This window comes from Coptis chinensis, chromosome 9 (assembly GCF_015680905.1).
Source record: "Coptis chinensis isolate HL-2020 chromosome 9, ASM1568090v1, whole genome shotgun sequence".
NCBI classification, from domain to species: domain Eukaryota; kingdom Viridiplantae; phylum Streptophyta; class Magnoliopsida; order Ranunculales; family Ranunculaceae; genus Coptis; species Coptis chinensis.
This window is the reverse complement of record NC_141464.1, coordinates 82,532,958-82,555,027: the sequence shown is the minus strand read 5'-3', so window position 1 is coordinate 82,555,027 and position 22,070 is coordinate 82,532,958. Positions and strand designations below refer to the sequence as shown.

General features: G+C 34.9%; 3 protein-coding genes across 6 annotated transcripts; 1 reads left to right on the top strand and 2 right to left on the bottom strand.

Moving 5' to 3' along the window:
• Positions 1-2,067: 2,067 nt before the first annotated feature.
• LOC147478760 (RNA methyltransferase family protein) lies at positions 2,068-4,996 on the bottom strand. The gene is made up of 3 exons (XM_086584524.1): positions 4,189-4,996; positions 3,591-3,836; positions 2,068-2,374 (listed from the first exon to the last, which is right to left on the bottom strand). The coding sequence occupies exons 1-3, from the start codon at positions 4,918-4,920 to the stop codon at positions 2,243-2,245; spliced, it is 1,110 nt and encodes a 369-aa protein (XP_086440650.1). The 5' UTR covers positions 4,921-4,996; the 3' UTR covers positions 2,068-2,242.
• A 799-nt stretch (positions 4,997-5,795) lies between these two features.
• On the bottom strand, positions 5,796-11,304 carry LOC147478759 (uncharacterized). Its single transcript, XM_086581834.1, has 9 exons — positions 10,395-11,304; positions 10,028-10,157; positions 8,945-9,435; positions 8,722-8,802; positions 8,071-8,169; positions 7,827-7,940; positions 7,139-7,222; positions 6,695-6,766; positions 5,796-6,449 (listed from the first exon to the last, which is right to left on the bottom strand). Exons 1-9 carry the CDS (start codon positions 10,713-10,715, stop codon positions 6,189-6,191), a joined length of 1,653 nt encoding a protein of 550 aa, XP_086437960.1. The 5' UTR covers positions 10,716-11,304; the 3' UTR covers positions 5,796-6,188.
• A 2,675-nt stretch (positions 11,305-13,979) lies between these two features.
• LOC147478758 (6-phosphogluconate dehydrogenase family protein) lies at positions 13,980-20,303 on the top strand. 4 transcript variants are annotated; one of them, XM_086584361.1, is made up of 11 exons: positions 13,980-14,148; positions 14,326-14,414; positions 14,914-15,028; positions 15,163-15,313; positions 15,772-15,854; positions 16,541-16,636; positions 17,391-17,533; positions 17,910-17,994; positions 18,264-18,343; positions 18,911-19,006; positions 20,047-20,303. In XM_086584361.1, the coding sequence occupies exons 1-10, from the start codon at positions 14,032-14,034 to the stop codon at positions 18,996-18,998; spliced, it is 1,047 nt and encodes a 348-aa protein (XP_086440487.1). In that variant the 5' UTR covers positions 13,980-14,031; the 3' UTR covers positions 18,999-19,006; positions 20,047-20,303. The 4 variants fall into 4 exon arrangements, with proteins under 4 accessions (XP_086440487.1, XP_086440486.1, XP_086440489.1 ...); XM_086584360.1 differs by having other exon boundaries at positions 20,042-20,303; XM_086584363.1 differs by lacking the exons at positions 18,911-19,006; positions 20,047-20,303 and adding an exon at positions 18,815-18,890.
• Positions 20,304-22,070: the final 1,767 nt, after the last annotated feature.

Genomic DNA, 22,070 nt, shown 5'->3' with positions numbered 1-22,070 from the left:
TAGTTTTGAATTTATGAATGTTGATATATTTAATTTAGTTTTTAATGTTCAATTTATATAAAATAAAATTATAAATACTAATTAATTTCTGCGTCCTTTGCCATGTGTTAATTTTTTGAAATATAATTGAGTCGCTGTGTTTGTGTCCGTGTCCGTATTAGTGTCTGGGTCCGCATCCATGCAACATATTATACACCTTTACAATGAAAACGATACTTCCATAAATGTTTGGGACACAAATTTGAAAATTTGAAAGGGCAAGTCAAAAGTCAAAGTATTTCGCGATCGAAGTAGTTTTGCTTGAATTTGGTTGGTAGTGAAATGGAGCAAAGATTACAAGATAGAGATTAGAGAGTCAATGAAAATTTTGTCAAGACGGGTCACACACAATGAGCTAACATGGTCGGAACATGGATTTTATCCTAAAAAAATATAAAATGGTTGATTATTGAATAAGATTGATCTTGACTTAATAGTACTAGACGTCTAAACACATTGAGCTTATCAAACAACCTACTCACACAGTCACACCACCATTTGACAAAATCCAGCTTATGTCATGACTGATGTGGCACCGACTATAAACAAAGAGTCCGGTTCCTCTTCTATAACCGGAATTTGGTTGATGGTGAAATGGAGGAAAGATTACAAGATAGAGAGTCAATGGTGAGATTAGAATGATCTTAATAGTCTATATCTAAACACGGTTATCAAAGAGATCTCACACAGTCAGTCCATGAACAAAATCAGTGTGCGAAGTTGCTATCAGATTAGTACTTAGTAGTAAACAAACTAATTAAGCACCTAAAAACAAATTTAGAAACCATTTTTATGCAAGATATTTCAAACCATAAGTGCTGCATGATGTAGTCACTAAAAAGAATATAATAAAGGGCTCTAGGATATCCTCATAGAGGGACAAGATCCAAGACGGATATTATTTTTTATTTTCAGACCGAATCACATATTCAAAGGTTTCGGAACCCTTATCCCTATGAAGATATTCCGTTGTAGCCCAAGAATATAATAAATCTGTTGTGGAATGATTTTCACTGTGTGAATCCATTTTAAGAAAAGATTGCACGTTATACCCATTAAATTCTTCGTTTTCAAATATCTATCTCTATCTATTAATGTCTATTAGCTGAAGTACCCATCCATTCTAGACTTCTATTCATTAATATCTCGAGTAATGTTGACGTGCATGACATTTTGGGTGTGTTTGGGAAGATATAGCATTCAAGGCGTCGATTCTTGTGTGCTGTCTTAGTGCAAAATGTCAGCAATGATTAGTATACATTGCTATTCTAGGAAAAGGTCTCATATCCCACTTGCATCTAAATATTAGATTGGTGATTCTGTTTTCTAATTGCTGGTTGCACAGTTGCACTTCGCAAAGAACAAAAGGAAAAACAACAATGGAAGAAAGTAGTATGTAACTATATATTATTTAAGGTAAACGTGATTTCCAAAGAACAAAAGGAAAAACAATAATGAAAGAAGGTAGTATGTATTATTTAAATTTGTAAGTGGCAAGAATCAAACCCACATCTCTTGTGTGGCAGACACCATACTAGTAAAATTGGTAAAACCTTTGGGTGATGATACCAGAGGTTTGAACACACATAAAAGCTGATAAAACAAAAAGTCGTGATTGCACACAAATAGCTGACGAGAGTGTGAGACCAAAACGTACTTTGTGTCTACATCATAACAGGATTAACAGAAACATTGGTTGTAAGTGGAAGCAATGAGGTATTTGATGTACAAATGGTCGGTCACCTGATAATTTAGAGTTTTGGCCACCCAAAGTGGCTCTTTGAGTCTTTGGCAGTTTATCTAAATCCACTATATATCCACTCAACGTATATTTGTATATCTTATCCACGTCCTGGTTCCATAGAATATCAGTCTAAGACATTCCTCCTCTCCTATAAGTTGACATGAAGTATTTCTTTACTTTTACAAAACAATGACTTGATTTTAATAATCTTCGTTTATGTCACAGATGGTTGCGATGAAAAGAAATATAAGCACCAGCACCAGTTGGTCAGAACAGAACTAGGATAGAGCTACAACATATCAATACTCTCTTAAATCCGTTTATGATTTCAGTTTGTCCAACTGTAGCACTAGAGTTAGCACCTGAAGGACAATTTTTACTTACATCACTACCTAACTACAACTCTTATGTTCAACAATGCCAAATGCAAAATGATGGGGAATTGGCGCAGATCATCTATTAATTCCGATATCCTATGACAAACCGCTGAACACCAGCAAAGTCAGATACTATTTTTAAATGTCGAAAGCTACCCTTTGTTTTGGTGTCCATGAAATCCACCAGGTATTTGGACTGCTTCTCACCATTTGTCTGCAACAAAGATTAAAAGCAAGGACCAAAATAAGAAACTAAAATAAGAAGATATGCAACAACTCGCAACAATATAATCATGAGTTCTCACAACAAATTGAGTGATTTTGCAATCTGTTGGCCACAATAAAGACACCATGGAGTAACTCATTATATGTAGCCAAATAAAGTCCATAGATGTATAAAACTACACAGGACTACTTGATCTGATTAAAGCAATTTGTCAAATTTGAAAGAGGACAATAGGAGTTAGTAGTCAATTTTATTTTATTTTATTTTAAATTCCTCCAATTCGGCCTCAGTGACAATGAAAACTTGTTCTGACAATTTCTGCAATAACATGTCTTATTCTAAAGCGCGCCTCATATTTTGACCAATACCATTACCATATATCCTTTCGCACAACCCCCTAGTTTTCTTGTGTGGTCTTAGTAAACTGCATTTTTCTTGGTAATTCATAGCTTTGCAGTCTGTTAAAATTGCAGCCCTCATAAGTTTAGCTTTCAGGGTAGACTTTTACCCCTGACAATGCTATTTGACTCAACCAAGACAGTTACCTGTCTAACACAACACCATTAAAACTGAATCTAAGTTTCAACGCATTTCTAAAGTGTCCAATTATCCCTTCTGTATCTTCTACACTTTGGCGCTTACATACCTCAGTATAGCATTCCTAATTCTATTCTCTTGTCCACTTTCTTCATTCTGCCATGTTCAGAACTGTTTTAACTATCAACCAACTTATTTCAAATAACAAGTTTTGTTGATATCCATCACTGACCAATTCACAACAATGCGTGCGCTTAGCACAGCGCAATACTGAGCAACAACAAAACATATTATAAGATAAAGGTAACACAACATGGTTCAGCAGAAGGAAGTAAGGGGACTTCCTTCTGAAGCAGTCAAGCAGTAACTACAGTGTTTGTGAATCAATAAGTTACAAGCTGAGTAATGTTTGAGTGTTTTAGCATATGTAACAGTTCATATGTTCCCGTAATTGATGTGTTAAAGTAGAACACAGTAACTCAGTAAGCATGCGAAGTTTTTCATCACCTCCTAGGAAATGGTTGCGACCTCACATGTTTAACTAGAAAGTTCTCATTCACTTTAAAAAGAAGCTTCGAAAAAGGATATTTGTTCTATGAATTGCTAGAAATTTATTGAGCAGTCTAGCGGCGGAGGAGAATGGTATATGGGAAAGAAAGATCCATACCTCAAAAACAAAGAATCCACCAGGCTTCAAAAATGAAGCAGCTCCTTCACATAGCTGAAGAAGATCATCCATACCAGTTTCACCTCCATCAAGTGCAAGTTTCGGTTCGTGTCTAACCACTTCAGCTTGCAATCCAGGAATATCTTCACTTGGAATGTATGGTGGATTACTCACTATGCCCACAAGCTTGCCTTTGACATCCTCCAAAGGTTCAAACCAAGAGCCTATCCTTATCTCAACTTTATCCTGGAAATGCCATAAAGTTGAAAATTTTGAGTTGATGGTAAACCAATAGAAGTACACAAAAGTAACCATGGTGAATAGGATTGCACAAATTTCTCTATCGAGATAGCGTAAGTTTTCAATCTGTAAAGTCTCTTTCACTTTCTAAATCTACATCGAGTCCAATCAATGCAACAAGAATTACAATTTGTTTCGTTACCATCTACTAGTTCTTCATATTATTTTTTCCCCTTTATCTGTCATTATTTACACTTTTGAACTGAATCAATAAACAAAAAAAAAAGGGCCAAAACCACAATGCATTCATGTATATAACAAAATAAAATCATATTATGACAAATTCTAAATAACTGACCTGTAAACCATACCTCTGGACATTAAACGACGTGACAGATGCTGCAACCGGGCTCAAATCCGTAGCGATAACTCTCCCCTCTTTTCCTAAAACCCTCCCAATTGCTACACCAAGAGCACCACTTCCAGTACCTAAATCAAGCCACACCCCTTCTTTCATCACCTCATTTTCCAAAACCACTTCTTCCACCATATCAACAATCAATTCAGTTTCAGGTCTAGGTATCAAAACACCTTCTTGAACACACAAAACCAAATCCCTCCAATGTTCACAACCAACAATATACTGAAATGGCCTTCTTTCTTCAATCCTTTGTTTCCACAACACATAAAGATGTTCCATTTCTGTCTTCATTTTCACTACTCTTTCATTTTCAACAGTGCCTAGAGTGAGAAAACTAGTTGGCCACTCACTTTCAACTACATCTTCAAGTAACCAGTTAAGTTCTCTACATAAAAGACTTGACTCTGGACCATTATCTAAGTCTAAAAACTTTGACCCAGTTGATATAGCAAGGTTATTAGCCCAGTTTTGAAATGTTTTGAGTTCATAGATAGTTGTAGTGTATATGGGTGGTTTAAGAAAGAGTGGAAGTTGAAGGGGTTGAAGGGGCTTTGAGGATATGGTTTTTCTTTCAGTGAAGTGAAGTGAAGTTGTTGTTTGTCGTTTGAAGAAGAGTGAACATGGTGTAATGGTGTAACGGATATTGCGTGGCAAACAAGGTGTTATCATCTCTTTGTGTGTTGGTTTTCAAGTTTTAAGGTTCTTCCATTTTTTTTGACGCTGTTCATAATCAGAAGTTTATGAGGACAGAGAATAAAATGCCGATATTGGTCGAAATATTTAGCCTGAAATCTTAGAATATGTCGAAAATGTATCGGCAGATTACAAACGTTTCAAAGGATACCAAAATGCCGACGGCATATCAATGGGTTAAGAGTTAAGACACCATATATCTCATGATTCAGTAGATATCGCAATATTTCATAACGATAATTCAACAGTTTCAACTTTCAACATATACTAGATAACTGGGGCGTGAGCGGAGGTGGAGAAGAGAGAAGGAGAGATGAGTTTGTGGTGGGGAGAGAGAGAGTTGGGTTTGGTTGAAAAGGAAGGAAAGAGAGGGAGAAGAAGAGTGAAGGAGGAAGATTGCTTGACTAAGTAAATCACTCTTAGGATTGGGGGTAACAGTTTGGAGGAGAGAAGATGGAGAGGGAGATGGAGAAGGACGGAAAATGAGAGAAAGAGGGAGTGAGAGAGACACAAAATAAGAGTTATTTAGGGGACGGGAATGAGGACATGGGAGAGTGAAACGCATGAAGTGGTTTTGTGAGAATGTTGAATTCCCTTCTCCAAAAGAGTTCCGCTCATGGAATATCAATCCATGATATATCTCATGATGGAGAAGTAGATAGCAATAGTTTGATAACAATAATTTGACAGTTTTGTCTTTCATACCCCCAACATATACTAGCCACTAAGTGGACAGTGAACTGCTATTACAACAGCCTAAAAGCATCTCTATATGGATCCAGATATGCTCCATATTAATCAGCAATAGTGAAAGAGTTTATTTTCTTTTCTTTTTTTCTGTTTCGAATCCAGATACAATGTGACAAATTATAACATCGGAAAACGATTATCTTTTTACAACAGAAACATGAGGTATTACTTTTGATACATTTACAAGTGATGTTTACATCTCAATTCAGTTATTTCTGTCCTGAGATGAACATCCTGAATACCAACACAAGCTCAAATGAGCATGTTCTACAAACAAATTGCATTGCAGAACTTGGCTGTCACTGCCTTTTTTTGATTTACAACAGTGGAAAGGCAGCTTTCGCAAATAATACACAGGCGGAGAAGATTGACGAGAGTAGAGTGCAATTATTCTTTGTAGACCACCCGTCTCCAGTTTCTGAAAGACATGCCAGAATCTCCTTCATCTGTAACACATTAGAAGTCAGTTGTATGCTCATTGCTCAAGTAGACCCTCATGGTGATTTCCGCCATTGCCTTTTCTTCTGTGGCAACTTGAAAGGGCTCCAAGTTTTTCTGCGTTTAGAAGTTTCTGAGAAGAGGCCGGAAGCCAGTGCCTGTTGAAGCCACACTTCAAATTCTACATCTTCTTCCATCATCTTGGCATCCAAGTCCCACGGGAATCTGCTAGAGTTGGATCTCTGTGCTAGGTTTTCTAAACCAACCATGTTTACGTGGAAGCTTGGACGGTGGGTATTGGGCCTACAAGTCATACCCTGAGAAAAATAAATAAATAAATAATCGATCAGGAGGGGAAGAAGAAAGGGTGTCTTGGACAAGAAACAATCAGTAATATTTCAAATTGAATAAACAAATAACCATAACTTATACCAGAAGTTAAGAGATATCAGTCCCATATAAAGATAACATTGAGTTCTATCAATAAAAGAACAGCAAAAAGGTTGAAGTGTAATAGATCATAGATGTAACATATGAGTCTACAAAGAGATGGACAACTAACCTGACAAATGGCCCACTCTGACACATCAAATATCTTGCTCTCAGCACAAACAAAGGCACGTGGTATTTCCACCTGGAAGACATTAATGAATAACATTCAGAAACCCAAAAGATCACTACTGTACTTCACATTGCACACTTAGAATAATATTTGACTTGTAATTACATTGGATATTGATGAAGTTTGCCATAAAGGGTTAAAGATAACGGTAACAAGACTTTTATGATCTTTATATCCCTTCCCCAACATAAAGATGTCGTCAAATATAATTTTTACTGAGCCATTGTTTAGGTGAAGAAGTGGCTATCTTGACACCAAGTGCAAACATAAAATGTCTAAACATCAGCAGCATGCAGAGTAAAATAATGTTTTGCCATGAAACCACTGATTCAGAAGTATACCACACATAAACAAATAGTAATAATCCAAGTGAAAGTATCATACCTTCTGAGCTCTCCCAGTTACCATTAAGCATTTATATTCAACCCAACCATCCCCATCCTTCGCGGAATGATATTGACAGCAATCCTAATGACAAAAGGCAACAGCTATAACTTCTCTAGAACAAAACTGAACAAAGAATATTCGAAGAGAAGCAGAGAAATAATAACCTGAGATGTACTTTTAACATTATATAGTCAAACTTATATGCATCAAAACTAAAGTAATTTGAAGACGACACACTCTAGTAGGTGCACGTGAGAAATTTTATTTTTTTCAATTCTTCAAATACAAGCAGCAGAAATGGGGGGAATTATTGCAGAAATCTCTATTCTAAGTTTGAATTTATTGTGAATTCTGAGAAATAACAGCTACATAAGCATGTCATGCTTGGGAGCTTCATTGGCAAGGGAAGGGACTCCTATATATGAAAAACCTCCATCTGATTTTAACTTGTAACATCCAAGACAAGCAGGCACCATGATGGCATCAGACCACCCCCTAGGTCCTCCCACATTCAGACACCAACTAGACAACAAGAGAGAGAGAGAGAGAGATAGACATTGCAACAGTGGACAAACTGTACCCTCAGAAAACCTTACAATATCATCAATTGTAAACAAATGTAAGTCCACACATTTTAAATGTGCAAAGCGTAGACTATCTTTATTAAAATTAAAGCTAGCCTAACCTGACACCATCGTGCCTTGGCCTTTGTTCTATTGGTGCATATCCATATATGTGAATTGCCACATTTCGTACATTGGATACGTCTCGATTCCTCTGACTGATAATCTGCACCATCCTGTCGAATGTAATGGACAAATTCACATTCAATTTAGTATGCCAATAGCGACTGGAATTATAAGACAAAGATATCTATGGTAGAGGCTGGCAGAAGAACAATGTTGATGAGCATTATCATGACATGCTACCTGGTGTGAACTTCCATGTGACTTTGGGTGTACACTCCGACATTCTTCTTTTCTCAATTGATCATCATACTCTCTCTTCCTTTGAGCATCTGAAAGAACCTGAAAAATCATAACTTTTACAGACTGCCAATGAAGAGTCACATCTGCTGTATAATAAAGATTTATGCAAGTTTGCAACACAAGACATGATCTTTAGCCATGATCAACAAGTAATGGTAGACATGTAGCATATCAAGGTGACATATTTTAACAGAATCCTAGATGGCACTAAGGGGGGAGATGCCAGTTTGTGTTACGCGGTTACTTCAAAATGGAAGCCGTACACAGTGTCGGTCACTTCATATTTTAACTGAGAATGCTGTGTCTCAGCCGTACCCATACAACACATGTACACTCTATACACTTATTTATTAAAGCTTTTAAAAGAGTAATAATAGGTTTTCGAGTATAATCAGTTTATAGAGTAACACATCAACTGTGTCTGGAGATTAGAATCTTAAAAATGCTGTCAGAGACACCAACCCAATACAGATGACAGATCTCAACATGTGCAGTGAACTTGCTGATTTAGGATATCCATACAAGGCATACAGTACTATTGTGAAGAAATTAAACCAAAAAATACCACTGTTTCTTATGTGAGAGACTTGCCTCATATGCACACTGCAATTTCTTGAATGATTCACCTGCAAGTGAGCTTCCCATATTTTTATCAGGATGCACGAGCATCGCCTACAAATGAAAGAGAAACCATAAGCACGCGTTAATAGAACAAGACAAATAAGAGGACCACAGCATATTGTTTAGTTATTAGACACGCAGTAAAGAAAAACAAAGGTTAAGGGCCGGCTTCATAAAATGAAAATGATCTTACCATTTTATGGTATTCCCTCTTCAAAAATGTAGAAGTAAGAATGCTACTGCGACAAACTCCTAGTACTTCATAATGGTCCAAGCTATTTATTATCCTCTTCATTTCATCTAATGAACTTGTGTCTGCTTTAATTACCCGTGTGGTGGATGAATTCTTTTGGATATTCAAGAAAGCTGAAGTGGCAGACGCACTGCTCGATGATTTACAGGAGTGCAAGTTTTCAGCTTCATCTGTAGGAACTGAAAATTCAGAATCACCTGAAAACTCATCTTCTGTAACTGGTTCTGAAGTCTTCTGTTCCTCAAAGGGTATATCTTCACTTTCATTATCACATACTTGGAGCAAGTAACTCAATACATCATTTGAAAAGAAGGCTAAGTTAATTGAGAGAAAAACTCCCAACCATCCAGCCCGAACTTTAACACAATAAAGGGAATACGCTGTTGCCATTAGTACCACCAACCGTGCATGATTTAATGAGAACAAATAACCTGTGTATATATTATCAAATTAAAAAAATACATAAAACAACAACAAAACGATAGCACCATAAGTCCAGTCCAGATCAATAATTAATCTCAAATATTAAGGTGCTGCTGTCAATAAATACATATGAAGAGACGCACAATAAAGGTGTATGCTAGAAGTTTGCTTGCTGTAGTGAAAGTACAAATTCAATATCTCTATTGGATGCTATCCTCTTAAAGAACGGGGCACCTAAGACTCACTAATTTAGTATGTACTTTGGGTTATTGAAACATCCCATATTTTTTTATTGTGATGTAATTCCATATTTGCAGGAAGAATTGTTGATTTTAACTTTTAAGTTCATTCTAACCTTCTTCCACCTATGCCACCCCACTCCACTGCCTATTCCATCTTACAAGTTTTTCCACTAACAAACTGACTACTGTCTATCTCACATCAGAATACAGTATCATGTAAAAGTCCCTTTTATCCATGTACATCCTTAGATCCTTTATATAACCCATTCCATTTAACAGAACACCCCAAGAACCAATCAGGAGTGTATGGCATCTAAAAAAAAGCCATTAGGTAAATCAATAGAGAGGGATAACATACCTCCAACAATAAACATTGACCCTGTTATCCAAAAGTTGCCACATATCCACAAGATCAAAATACCAAACAACCCAACAATAAAGAGCCCAGGTGTGTAGCCCAAGTAACGAACAGCAATTCCAGCAGCTCCCTGAAACAATGATTCCACCATCATTCACAATGTTCTAAAATCTATTTATCTGATACTTTTATTTAAATCAACCCAACTAATTTTGATTGAGTATCTAAAAACTACAGCAATGCCAGATGGGACTAATGCATTCTTCCAATAATATATTTTCAATCAAATCTGACAAGCGAAACAAGAAGAAAAATATTATGCCAAACTGCATAAGCACTAAGTAAAGTAATCAGTGAGCAAACTTACCATACTAAGTAGTACATAAACTACGCATTGTATGGACGTCAAGCTAATAAAGCAACTCCACATAATCATAAGCAAAGCAGCAGAACCAAATCCAATAACCGACCTAAAACCTCGATTAACACAATCTCTCCATTGCATCAAAACCATCAAAACAAACCTCCACAACTTCACACTCCCTCTACACACCATCGGCCAATGCCTATCAATCAAAAACACAGTCTTATCTCTAAAACTACTCACCCCGACTCGCATCCTCGAATACATATGTTTCTGTGATTGAAACCATCCCCATCCTTGTTTAAACAACCCTATATCCTCCATTTCCCCTCAACAAACCACTTCACTGATCACTAAAACTAGTACTAGTCACTGCCCCCAACATAATTCCAAGCATTAAAACAACATTTTAAAAGAAGCCCAAGTTGTAAAAAGTTTTAAAAAGTAACATTTGCTTCACAAGTAAGTTTCAATAAAGAAAATTGCCTAAATTTTCTAATTTTCACCTTTAATTTTATCTTCAAAAACAAAAAGATTGAATCTTTGCATTCAAATTTTATCCAATTTCATAATTCAGATGCTGGGTGAATCTCGTGAATGAAGATGGTCAATTTTTTTTGCTTGTTCTTCAAAGTTTCAAGTGTGAAGTAGTTGGGGGAAATAAAGTGGCTCTGGGGCTTGTTTGTTTTATTATAAAAAGTTAAAGAAAGAAGGAAACGGATTTCCCGACATGGATAACGAAGTGTGAAGTGTGAAGTGTGAAGTGTGAAGTGTGAACCCTAAGCTTTGCTTTTGGTTTTTTCAGGTAATGCTTGTGACAAAGAAAGAAATGAGGAAAAGGAAAAAAAAAAAAAAGTTGTGGAATGTGAGTTGTAAGAGAGTGGAAAATAACAGGAAATAACTGAAAATGAAATAAATGAGGTTGGAAAATGGAAAGTCAATTTTAACTACTTTTTAGTTTTCTAGTTGAGAATGAATTAGATTAGTTGGTCCCATGTTAATTAATGCCACATGGATTATTGCTATTATATTATGAGAGGTGATTATTAGGTGGGTTTAGAGCATTTTCAATGCAAGTCATTATGGTGGGTTTGTGATTTTATTCACCTCAAAGTAAATGGTTTAAAATATTTGTCCAATACAAATATGAATACTAGGTGACTATTTTCCAAAAACGAAGGTGAAATCTTCAACCGAGATGGTGGTTGAGTTGTGAACTTCGGACGGGATGTTGGTTTCCGTATTTTTTTTTTTTTTAATTTTTTTCGGACGGAATGTTTTATTCCGTCTTTGATTTTTCGATTTTTTTTCATTTTTTTTTTAGACGGGATGTTTTATTCCATCCGGAGAGTTTTTTCGATTTTTACGTCCAAACGGAATCTAACATCCCGTCCGAGATTAATATTCACCTTGTATTGGGCAGTTTCATCTTGCTTTTCACCAAAATGCTGAAAAAGAGGAAAAATACTGCCTACGTGGAGGTGAAAAGAGGGGGAAAATAATGGCTTGCATTGGGAATGCTCTTACATAATGTTCCTACACCAAAAAGAAAGTGGAAGGCAATAGTGTGGGTTTTTTGGTTGGAGCAAAATCGATTTTTTTTTTAAAGCAATGAGAAATGAAAAAGAATTGTGCAAGATCTTAATAGAAGTAAAAAAGACATTGTATGATTGGTCGAGGTGTGACGGCTCATTATTTTAGAGAGATAAGATTTCAAGATTTTATTGTTAATTAGGATATTTTGGTTTTGTAATTTTGAATTTTCGTTGAGTCCAACTATTAGCATTTTGCTAACTATGTGGTGATTGTGATTCAATTTATTTGCCAAAAAGGAATTTGGAAATGAAGTATAGCTTTTTACCAATAAAAAATAAAAATACAAATGCACGTTTTCTATTTATCTCGTCATTAATTGATTTTGAGATTGTTATCCATGTTCTAGTTATGGTTAATTAGTGACAAACGAACCTTTTCACTACTTTTGGCAATGTAAGTTTGTGAGGTATCACTAAATCCAACTATAAATCAACAACATGATAACGAGCGTTTTGAAGAGGCAAGTTTTGTAAAGTGTCTGAAATACACGAGCTTGATGGAGAATCACCCACGGCTTGTCAAGAATCAAAGATGTTTATGTAACAACTAAACTTGTTGCACTAAAAATAGATACAGCAAAAGAAAAATAAAGTTTGTTGAAATATAGATGTTGAAAATTGTTTTGCATCATTGCATGGCATTCAATGACTTCCTACCTATATTTTGTTCACAGACTACAATAGTACATTGTGCACATATGGTAACAGTGAGCTGACTGCTGAGGTAAGACACCATTAGTGTACTTGTACGTACTTGTGCTCTAAAAGTCTAAATCTCTAATAACAGAATCACAGAAATGTTAGTGCAGTTCACCGAACATAATCCAAGACAGTATTCTAAAAAACGTTAGGAGGTAGCATAGTTTGGAATTTCAGAATTCCGACAAATTCAAAATCCGAAATTTACTAAATTTCAACTCCTATAGTCCTATCACATTTGGAATTTCGGATAATTTCAGAATTTTAGATATTTCAACTATATATTTGGAATTTTGTTTTAACAAAAAAACTGAAATTTAGGACGAAAAATAAAAAAAAATAAACTTTATTCATTTGATTATCAAATCAAATATAACTTATTACAATTTATTTTCCCACTTACTTCTTTATAAATTATATTTTTATTCACATCCAAACCAAGTCTAAAGCCTATCATTAGATTTAAATACATAGAGGACATTTGCGGGTTTTTTTTTGGCATAAATCGAATAAAATATATAGTAAAACACACCCTAAAATACTATAAAGTCTTTAAATGAAGAAAAATCATTTTACTATAACTCAAAAATAAATCAAACAAAGATACTTATTATAAAAATAGGATAACATAGTTTAAGAATTTCGATTTCGACAAATCCAAAAAAATTTACTAAACAACTCCTATCACATTTGTCGGATAATTTAATTTTAGATACAACTATATATTTGGAATTTTGTTTAGTTTAAATATAATTTACATTAGCACCTAACTATTTAGTTTTTTTTTCACATATCATATATATAGTAATACACACTTATTCAAGAAACTCGAAAAAAAATTCAAAACAAAGATACTTATTAAAAAATACATAATAGTTTAAGAATATACTTCATATAAAAACATACTCTTTGTTTAAATAGTGGACATATAATTTACATTTAGACTTTAGTCTTTTTTAAACTCATTTTTCTATATATGTGCCGACGACATTTAATCATTAAAAAAAATAAATAAATAAAAATGACCTGAATTTGCCTAGACCTGCCTAATTAGTTCGTCTAGACCCGCTTAGTCGGTCCACCGATTTTTTAAATGACTTAGGCCTAAGCGAGTCGGTTGGGCACCGCCTAGCACCTAGAGACCGCCTAGACCGATTTTTAGAACAGTGATCCAAGATCAATTATAGGCACATGTCACATATACTGAGGCCCATAACCCAAATAAAAGGCCCAATACTTGGCCCAATGGGCCCTTAGCACTCCTTCACCTTCTCAACAGTTTTAACTAACTCTCACTTCAACTGTCAAAAAAAAAAAAAAAAAAAAAACAGGATTGATCATTAACAATGGCATTTTACAGAGCAAAACTCATCACTTCAAAAATGAGCCATCTACTTTCTCCATTTCAATCACACACACACCGTAGTTTCTGTTCAAAGCCTCATATTCCAGCTTATCTTGAGGTAAGCAAGCAGTTTTCATTTCACTATACTTTCCAGTTTTTAGTGAATATGTAAAGCATTTTAAGTTGGAGTTCTAAAAAAGCTCAAAGAATATGTTTTTATGGTGTCTTAGAGTGTTTTAAGAGATGGGGTTGTTTTAGTTTTGGTTGGTTTTGGATTGTTTTTTGGTGTTTACAGAAAGTTGGATTTATAGGAGTTGGAAATATGGGATTTCATATGGCAAATAATCTGATTAAAGCTGGATACCAAGTTACCATCCATGACAAGTAATGTTTTCTGTACTTTTTTTTTTAAACTATTTAGTGTGATTATTAATGATTTATTTATTTTAGAGGGTGATCATGATTGCATTTGACACTACTTGAAGTTTTAAGCAGCTTATCCTTGGAATCATATAAGTATCTCAAATCCTCTCTGTACAAACTTGTGGTTACATAAGCTATAAGTAGAATCTGTCACGTATATGCTTTTACTTATTGCTTTGTTTTTACTGCAAATACACATTTATAGAAAAATGAAAATGAATGGTCTACATTGTTTCTAATGCTAACAATTCTCTGTGAAAAGTGAGCCCGGAAAGAAACTTGTGTGTTTTAAAACGGATTCAAGTTGACCTGTTTGGTCCAATATGAAATTTGGTCATTAGACAACAGTTAAGATAAGTTTTGTTTTTAGGTTATACAAAGATAGTATTTAAGTTCGATTCTGGAATGGAAGTAATGTTGCAATTGGTTTTACCAATTTATGGATTGATTTGTATTTCAGAAATCGTAATGTCATGAAGAAGTTCTCAGACGATGGAATTGTCACAAAAGAAACACCTTTTGAAGTTGCAGAAAGAAGTGATGTTGTAGTTACAATGTTGCCTTCATCGTCCAATGTGAGTTCTATAGAGTTTCAATACGCACTCCTTATATTTGAAGGCTTTATGTTTAAACCTATATGATCAACCTAGTAAAGTACAAGTTATGGGTGCTTACTTATAGGCACAAGTAATAAAAAATCTTTATGTAGGTAATGGAGGTTTACACTGGACAGTATGGTTTGCTTCATGGAGGGAATCCCCTACGCCCATGGTTATTAATAGATGCATCCACGGTTGATCCCCAAACATCTAGAAGGCTTTCCTCAGCTATATCCAAATGCATTCTTAGGGAAAGAAGAGGTACTTTGAAGTAAAAGTGTCGAATGAAATCCTTTCAATGAGCTATTTTTACTACTTAACATAGTTTTCTTGGTATAATTGATAGTTATGCCAAATACATAACAGACTGATAAGGCATTCATTCATTCAGTTCACCAATCTTAACAAACGATGATCGCACATACTATGTCTGTTATCCACTGTGAGGGTGCTAGCTGGACTCAACTTTGCCTCTTTATCTTTCGAAACTATGTCTATTGGTCTAGGTCCACTGTTAATGGATAAAACAGTAAGAGAATAATTTGGTGAAGTCATTTTCATTATTTTCTTTTACTGCACACCACATAATTTATATAAGATTGGAATTGTTTAAGGCAATAGAATAAAATGGTTACAGGTTCTACGAGTTCTCAATATCTTTTTATACAAGATTTCCCATGACCTGCATTTTGAGCACTGATCGAGTGTATGTGATATAGGTTTCTGGGACAACCCTGTCATGTTAGATGCTCCTGTATCAGGGGGTGTTCTTGGTGCAGAAGCTGGAAACCTTACTTTTATGGTATTATCTTGAAACTGGTTTCATTAGAGTAAGTAATTAATAGTGCATATAACTTGTTTCCAATCAGTAACCGAGTTAAAGAATTGTTGCTTTCTAATAGAAAAGCCAAGTCCATCTAGAGGATCTGATTCCTGTACAAGACTGTTTTGCTTCACCATATGAGCTACTAAATTAAACTATAAAGATATAGAAAACAGATGTATTGTAGTACTAGTTTTCATGCCTTTATTTTATCATCCATTAAAGACATACTTGAACAAGAAATATGATTTGTAAGGAAGAACTACACTCATGCCAGACACATAGAGGGTAGCACTAGAAAGTTAATTTTTTTTACTTTCTTTTCAAATTTAGTTTTCTTACGCAAGACAGTACATGAGGGAACAAGTTGGGTCATTGATTTTCGAGCTTCTAGCCTCTAGTATTATTTTTTAAATGATCCACAACATGGAAAAGGATATCGCTTGGTGTGCTACATTACAAATCATGCCCGAAATCATAGACAATGCCCAGTGGCGTTCGTAGCCATCTGAAACTTTGGTCTTGCCTATCCAATAAAAAAGGAAAAAAAATGTTCCTTTCACTCATATTTCTTATAACGATCCATGTTTTGCATTCATGTATGGTTAAGGCTGTTTGATGAATGTTGCAACTCTTGAGCACAAAGGGTGACATTTTTTTGTTAGGTTGGTGGCTTAGAAGGAGCTTTTGTGGAAGCACAACCCTTACTTCTTTCTATGGGAAAAAACACTATCTATTGTGGTGGAAATGGAAATGGCTCTGTGAGTTTGTAATGCTTTCCACTTTTTTCTTTTTGTTTGGAAAGCTTATAAATAAGACATAAGAATATGGAATAAGATCTTCTTCATGTATACTTCTTCATCTGAGTTAAGAAAATGCCAACTAATGCCTCTGGTTGTTCTCTTTGAGGATTGTTTTGGTAAAATTTCAGAGTTGAGTCTTTCCAAACGTCGACTAGAATACTGCAAGTAATGTGGGCTTTAATTGAGTGTACCTTTTTCTATCCCTGAACGAGGTGAGGAAAAGCCATCTCACTCTCTTTGTTGCCCAACTGGAGAAGGAAGTGGTAGAGCAGGGTTGGAATTTAAGTAGAACATTCTGTCACCATTTGTTGACTACAGATTCCTGTTAGAAAGTTGTCCAATTGTCATTCTCCACTGGTTTTACTCTGGATTTTCTCTTCTGTTTTGTTGTGTCTATCTGGTCAATTAGAAATATTCCAGGAACATGCACAATGATATTCGTCTATGTTAACGATATTAATAGTCTATGGTAGTTTGGTCGTCATTACACCAATTTTGTTCAACAAAGTATGCTTTGGATAGTTGGATGTGACAAGAAAATTGTAAAAATAGCTTTCAGTTTATAGCATATGTGTAACTTTAGATATCCTTGTTGTCACATACCATGAAAATAATTCTTCCCATATTATTATGGGAGTTAAGTACTTAAGTACCTAAGCTTATACTCTTGCTGCTTTTCCAAGTGAATGAAACTATTGTTGCGGTTTTATAGGCAGCCAAGATCTGTAATAATTTGGCAATGGCCGTGAGTATGCTTGGGGTGTCAGAAGCCTTCGCTCTTGGTCAATCTCTGGGAATCACAGCAAGTACGTTAACTAAAATATTCAACTCCTCAAGTGCTCGTTGTTGGAGTAGGTATTCCTATATTCATAGTATAATATCCTCAAATTCCTGAGTTTGATCCTTGAAATCACTAAAAGTGTCGAAATCGATATAACTAATGTCAGAAGACTACATTTAAAGTAAGAGAAGTGGAACTTACTTGAAGTTGAAATATTGCCATTTGGCTGAAAGTCTCATAATTACCATGAGCCACTTTCGAAAAATGAAGCATGGAAGATGTCATGGAATCTCTAGAGTAGCTGAGTCATTCATTAGATTAAGAACAAAAATGGATTATCTGTTGTCACACCGTCTTACTATACATGAGTAGGTTTATATTATTAATTTGATTGACATAATTTATTTATTTTTCTTTTTCTGTTTCTACTAATATTTTGGAATTTGGCAGTGACAGTTACAATCCGGTTCCAGGAGTAATGGAAGGTGTGCCCTCTTCAAGGAATTATGATGGTGGATTTTCATCTAAGCTTATGGTATTTGAATCAGCTTGATCCCTTCATTTAATTTCTTCATCCAGTGTTTTTTTGCTTGGTCTCATATAACGAAATGAATAATAAAATAAAATGTTAACCGCTGAGTTCCTCACAGATTAGCCAATCTATAAAGTTCCTCAATGAAAACAGGGAATAAGATTTTGTTCGCTTCTCTTGTTGTGTAATACCGATGCCAAATACTAAACATTTTACATTTTCACTATTTATTCACTATTCACATTCTTAGTCGTGTGTATACATTGATGCAGGCTAAAGATTTAAAACTTGCTGCGGAATCAGCAGAGAAGGTTGGTCTCAGCTGCCCGTTGACAACCCAAGCACAAAAAATGTAGGCTTTATTGTCCTTAAATGAAAAACTGAGTTACTAATTATTGTTACCATTATTAGTTTTTATTAGAAGTAGACAACCTGATCACGTTGAGAGGGTCAGAGGGATGCCATCAGTGATATATTTTCTTGATCTGCCTAAGATTCCTATAGTTGTGATGCTGGATATAAGTTTCTTTTCTATGATATTTTTTTTCTGAGGATAGTGCATTCAGGCATTGTTGGAATAGATTGTCGAAACCACCCTGTGTTGGTTTCTCACAAAAGATCTGTTACCATGTTTGGTTCATATTGTTTAGGGGCATTTGACATTGGCATTTTTCTGGCTCTGATGCTCTTGCACATTTTCCTACATGTGCTACCATGTTTGGTTCATATAGTTAATATTGTTTATGGGCATTTGACATTGGCATTTTTCTGGCTCTGATGCTCTTGCACATTTTCCTACATGTGCATCTCTAATGTGCAATAGAAATGTTTAGGAAAGTCAGTCTGAGACTTGATTTTCTCTCCTATAAAAAAAAAAATGTCCGAGACTTGATTTTCTCAATCATATCTATTGGTACAGATACAGGGAGTTATGTGACGAGGGTCATGACTCGAAGGATTTCTCTTGTGTTTTTCGACAATACTACTCTGGCATGGATGAGGTTTAGCTTGACAGGTAAAATCAACTATGCATACATTCCGACCAAATTTGAGTAGCATGACTATCACGTCCAACACTTTAAGTTCATACTTGGGGTATTTTGCTCATTTTACTTATTGTCTTATTTTCTTGTTTATGCTGTGCTCGAGTCCTGCTCCTGTATGTTCTCTCTACTTTAATTGACTTTCATCCTTCAAAAATAAAATTTCCTAAACCTCCCAAAGCCTTTTAACAGCTGTTAATATAAGTACTACTTATTATAGGAGAAAAAGTTATATACTCAGGTTTTCAGATTTTACCATTGTACCTTATTTGTCACAAACTCATCTCTTTTCTGACGTAGTTTTTTTAAATTTTAGGAAGAACAATAGTATATCGATATCTTCTGCAGTTCTTTTGTTATGAGTCCACATTCTGATCATACTAATAAACTAAGTATTGTTGTGAAGAAACTTAGATATAGATGCTGTGGCAGTTTGGTATCAATGGTGATAACCAAAAGTCAAAGAGTATTGATGACCATAAATCAATGAGTATTGAAACATTTCATGTGGCGAGCTTAATTTATTCTCCACACATGATATGTTGTGTGCTTTGTGCACCACATGATGCATTTTCATAATTTCATGATTGAAGATCTTCCAAAATCAAAATAAGCTGAAACGACAATATATAATGTCTTTTACATCAACTATAATTTATCTAACTTGCAAAAATACTTTCAAATTAGAAATATGAAGGTCTTCTCCACCGCTTCTTTTCTCCTTGTTCTTCTTGCATGTGTCTCTGGTATGTTTGACATTCTTTCTAGTATTATTTCATATCCTTCTTTTCATTCGTTTTCTGTTCTTATGATGTTGCATGAGACTTCAGTTAAAATTCTCCATACCATGTACGAGGTCAATCTATATGCTCAGGACTTCTGGTGGTGAAGGATAGATATAAAATTTTGGTTATCGATTTGCGCCAATTTCATTGTGGAAAAATGTTTTGGTTGATGTTCTCAAATTTCTATAATATGTATATTAATGATTGATTTTGATTCTGCAGTTCAGAACACATAGCTCCTATGGTGCATGCAGTTTAGAACATAGCACCTATGGTGCGTGCAGACACTTGCACGGTAACAACTGATGAAAATTGTGTAAGAACTCGAGATTGTGACCAAACATGCGGAGCTTATGAGGCCACAGCATATTGTCGCGAAGAAACATGTATTTGCTAAAGAGAATGTTAGGTTTCTCTCTGTTGTACCAACTATCAAAGTTTCTCTCTATCTCTCAATTTGCTAAATAAAGAGACTTTCTAACTATTTTGTGTATTTTTTTTTTATTATCGTTTTTTTAAATGATTAAGTTTTACATATACGCTATATTAAACCACCCAGTGGGAGTTGGCTGGACATCTTAAATCACATCGACAAATAATTGAGAACGAGAACTAGTTTTGCCAGTTACAACTTGAAGAAGTACCCGACTGCAAATGCAAAAGGAACAAACGAGTAGCCGATTATTATATGGTCTTTTCAAACAAAAATGCAACCAGTCATGCGTATACAATTCACGGTTTCTTGCAACATGACCAATTTTATCGAACAATTTAAAAGTATTGTTTAGGCAACAACGGCAACAACCAATATTATCGCCCACTGTTCTAAAAATCGGTGCCCAACCGACTCGCCTAGGCCCAAGTCGTTTAAAAAATCGATTGACCGACTAGGCGGGTCTAGGTGGTCTAGTCAAGTTTTTTTTTTCTTTTTTTCTTTTTTTTAATGATTAAATGTCGAAAATTAAAAGCCCGTGTAGACTTAAAATTTGAATGAGTTTAAAAAATTAAAGTCTAATATAAATTATATGTCACTATAACAAAGAGTGTGTTTTTATATGAAATCGATATTCTTCAATTATTACACATTTTTGTAATAAATATCTTTGTTTGTGTTTATTTTTTGAGTTATGGTAAATTATTTTCTTCATTTCTTGTAGTATAAATGTGTATTACTATATATATTAGGAAAAAAAACTGCCAAGTGCCTAGCCAGTCTAGACACTGCCTAGAAGACCTAGACGCTAGGCGCTCTCCTACCGCCCGACTACTACCTAGCGTTTTTTTAGAACACTATTATCAGTCTATGTCCTCTATTAATTATTTAGTTTTTTTTTTTCATTTGTTTATGGCTAATGGATACTACATAAGAGGAATTGATGTTGTGAATATTCGGTAAGGGTGTAAGGTACTTTCAAATGTCTACCAAAATCTTTTATTTGATCAGAAATAATAATGGATACAATTAAAATGAAAACGCCCAAGTAATATGGTGAAAAACTCTCAACATATACAGTAGTATTGCATGGACAGTTAGGTGACAAGCTTAATCTATCTTTTCCATGTACGCATGATACTGTGTGTGCACTGTGCACTTCTGAGTGCATATATTCGTAGCCTGACCTCGTTCCACGCCTCCGGTTTGGTTTACCTTACTTTCCCCTGAATCGGGTGATAGAGAATTATCCATTTGTCCAATACATTAAGGAATATATACTTTTCATTTTGCATTTATCTAAGTGATGAAGTTCTTTCCAGCCTCTTGCTTTTTATATTTGTTCTCCTTGTCTTTGTCTCTGGTATGTTTGGCTCCACACCCTCCATTTCGTTACTTTATTTATTCATTATTTTTATTTTGGACGATGGCCAATTTTATTAGTCTAAGCAAAACAATGAAACAAAAGATGATAATATTGATTTTGCAGTTGAAAACATAGCACAAAAAATAAAGTATTTCAAGCTAACTCAATGCACTAGAAAGTTAGAGTAGATTGGGAAAGGACTAAATAGAAGATAGATATAATTCTAACAAGCACATGGATGGAGGCAAATTTCGGAGCAGACTTGTGTGCAAATAATTTTTTTGAAAATGTATGTTGGAGTGGTCTATCCAGGCCCTCACAAAATGTATACTGTTCTTTCTTTGCTATCTAAAAAAAAAAAAAAATCTGCAAAGAGTTTGCACTGACAAAAAATGTTGGTGCGAGTAAGATTGTCTTCTCTAGCTCTATACATATGCAAAATCAATAATAAA

Bases quoted from the DNA above. Each gene is read 5' to 3' on its own strand.
- LOC147478760 (XM_086584524.1), bottom strand. From the start codon at position 4,920: ATGATAACACCTTGTTTGCCACGCAATATCCGTTACACCATTACACCA. The intron at 3,837-4,188 runs GTCAGTTATTTA...TGGCATTTCCAG, and splicing joins TCCAGAGGTATGGTTTACAG to GATAAAGTTGAGATAAGGAT. The intron at 2,375-3,590 runs GTATGGATCTTT...TCTTTGTTGCAG, and splicing joins GTGGATTCTTTGTTTTTGAG to ACAAATGGTGAGAAGCAGTC.
- LOC147478759 (XM_086581834.1), bottom strand. From the start codon at position 10,715: ATGGAGGATATAGGGTTGTTTAAACAAGGATGGGGATGGTTTCAATCA. The intron at 8,803-8,944 runs GTAAGATCATTT...TTTCATTTGTAG, and splicing joins AGAGGGAATACCATAAAATG to GCGATGCTCGTGCATCCTGA. The intron at 7,223-7,826 runs GTTAGGCTAGCT...TTTTGTCATTAG, and splicing joins CCAAGGCACGATGGTGTCAG to GATTGCTGTCAATATCATTC.
- LOC147478758 (XM_086584361.1), top strand. From the start codon at position 14,032: ATGGCATTTTACAGAGCAAAACTCATCACTTCAAAAATGAGCCATCTA. The intron at 14,415-14,913 runs GTAATGTTTTCT...TTTGTATTTCAG, and splicing joins CAAGTTACCATCCATGACAA to AAATCGTAATGTCATGAAGA. The intron at 15,855-16,540 runs GTATTATCTTGA...TTTTTTTGTTAG, and splicing joins CTGGAAACCTTACTTTTATG to GTTGGTGGCTTAGAAGGAGC.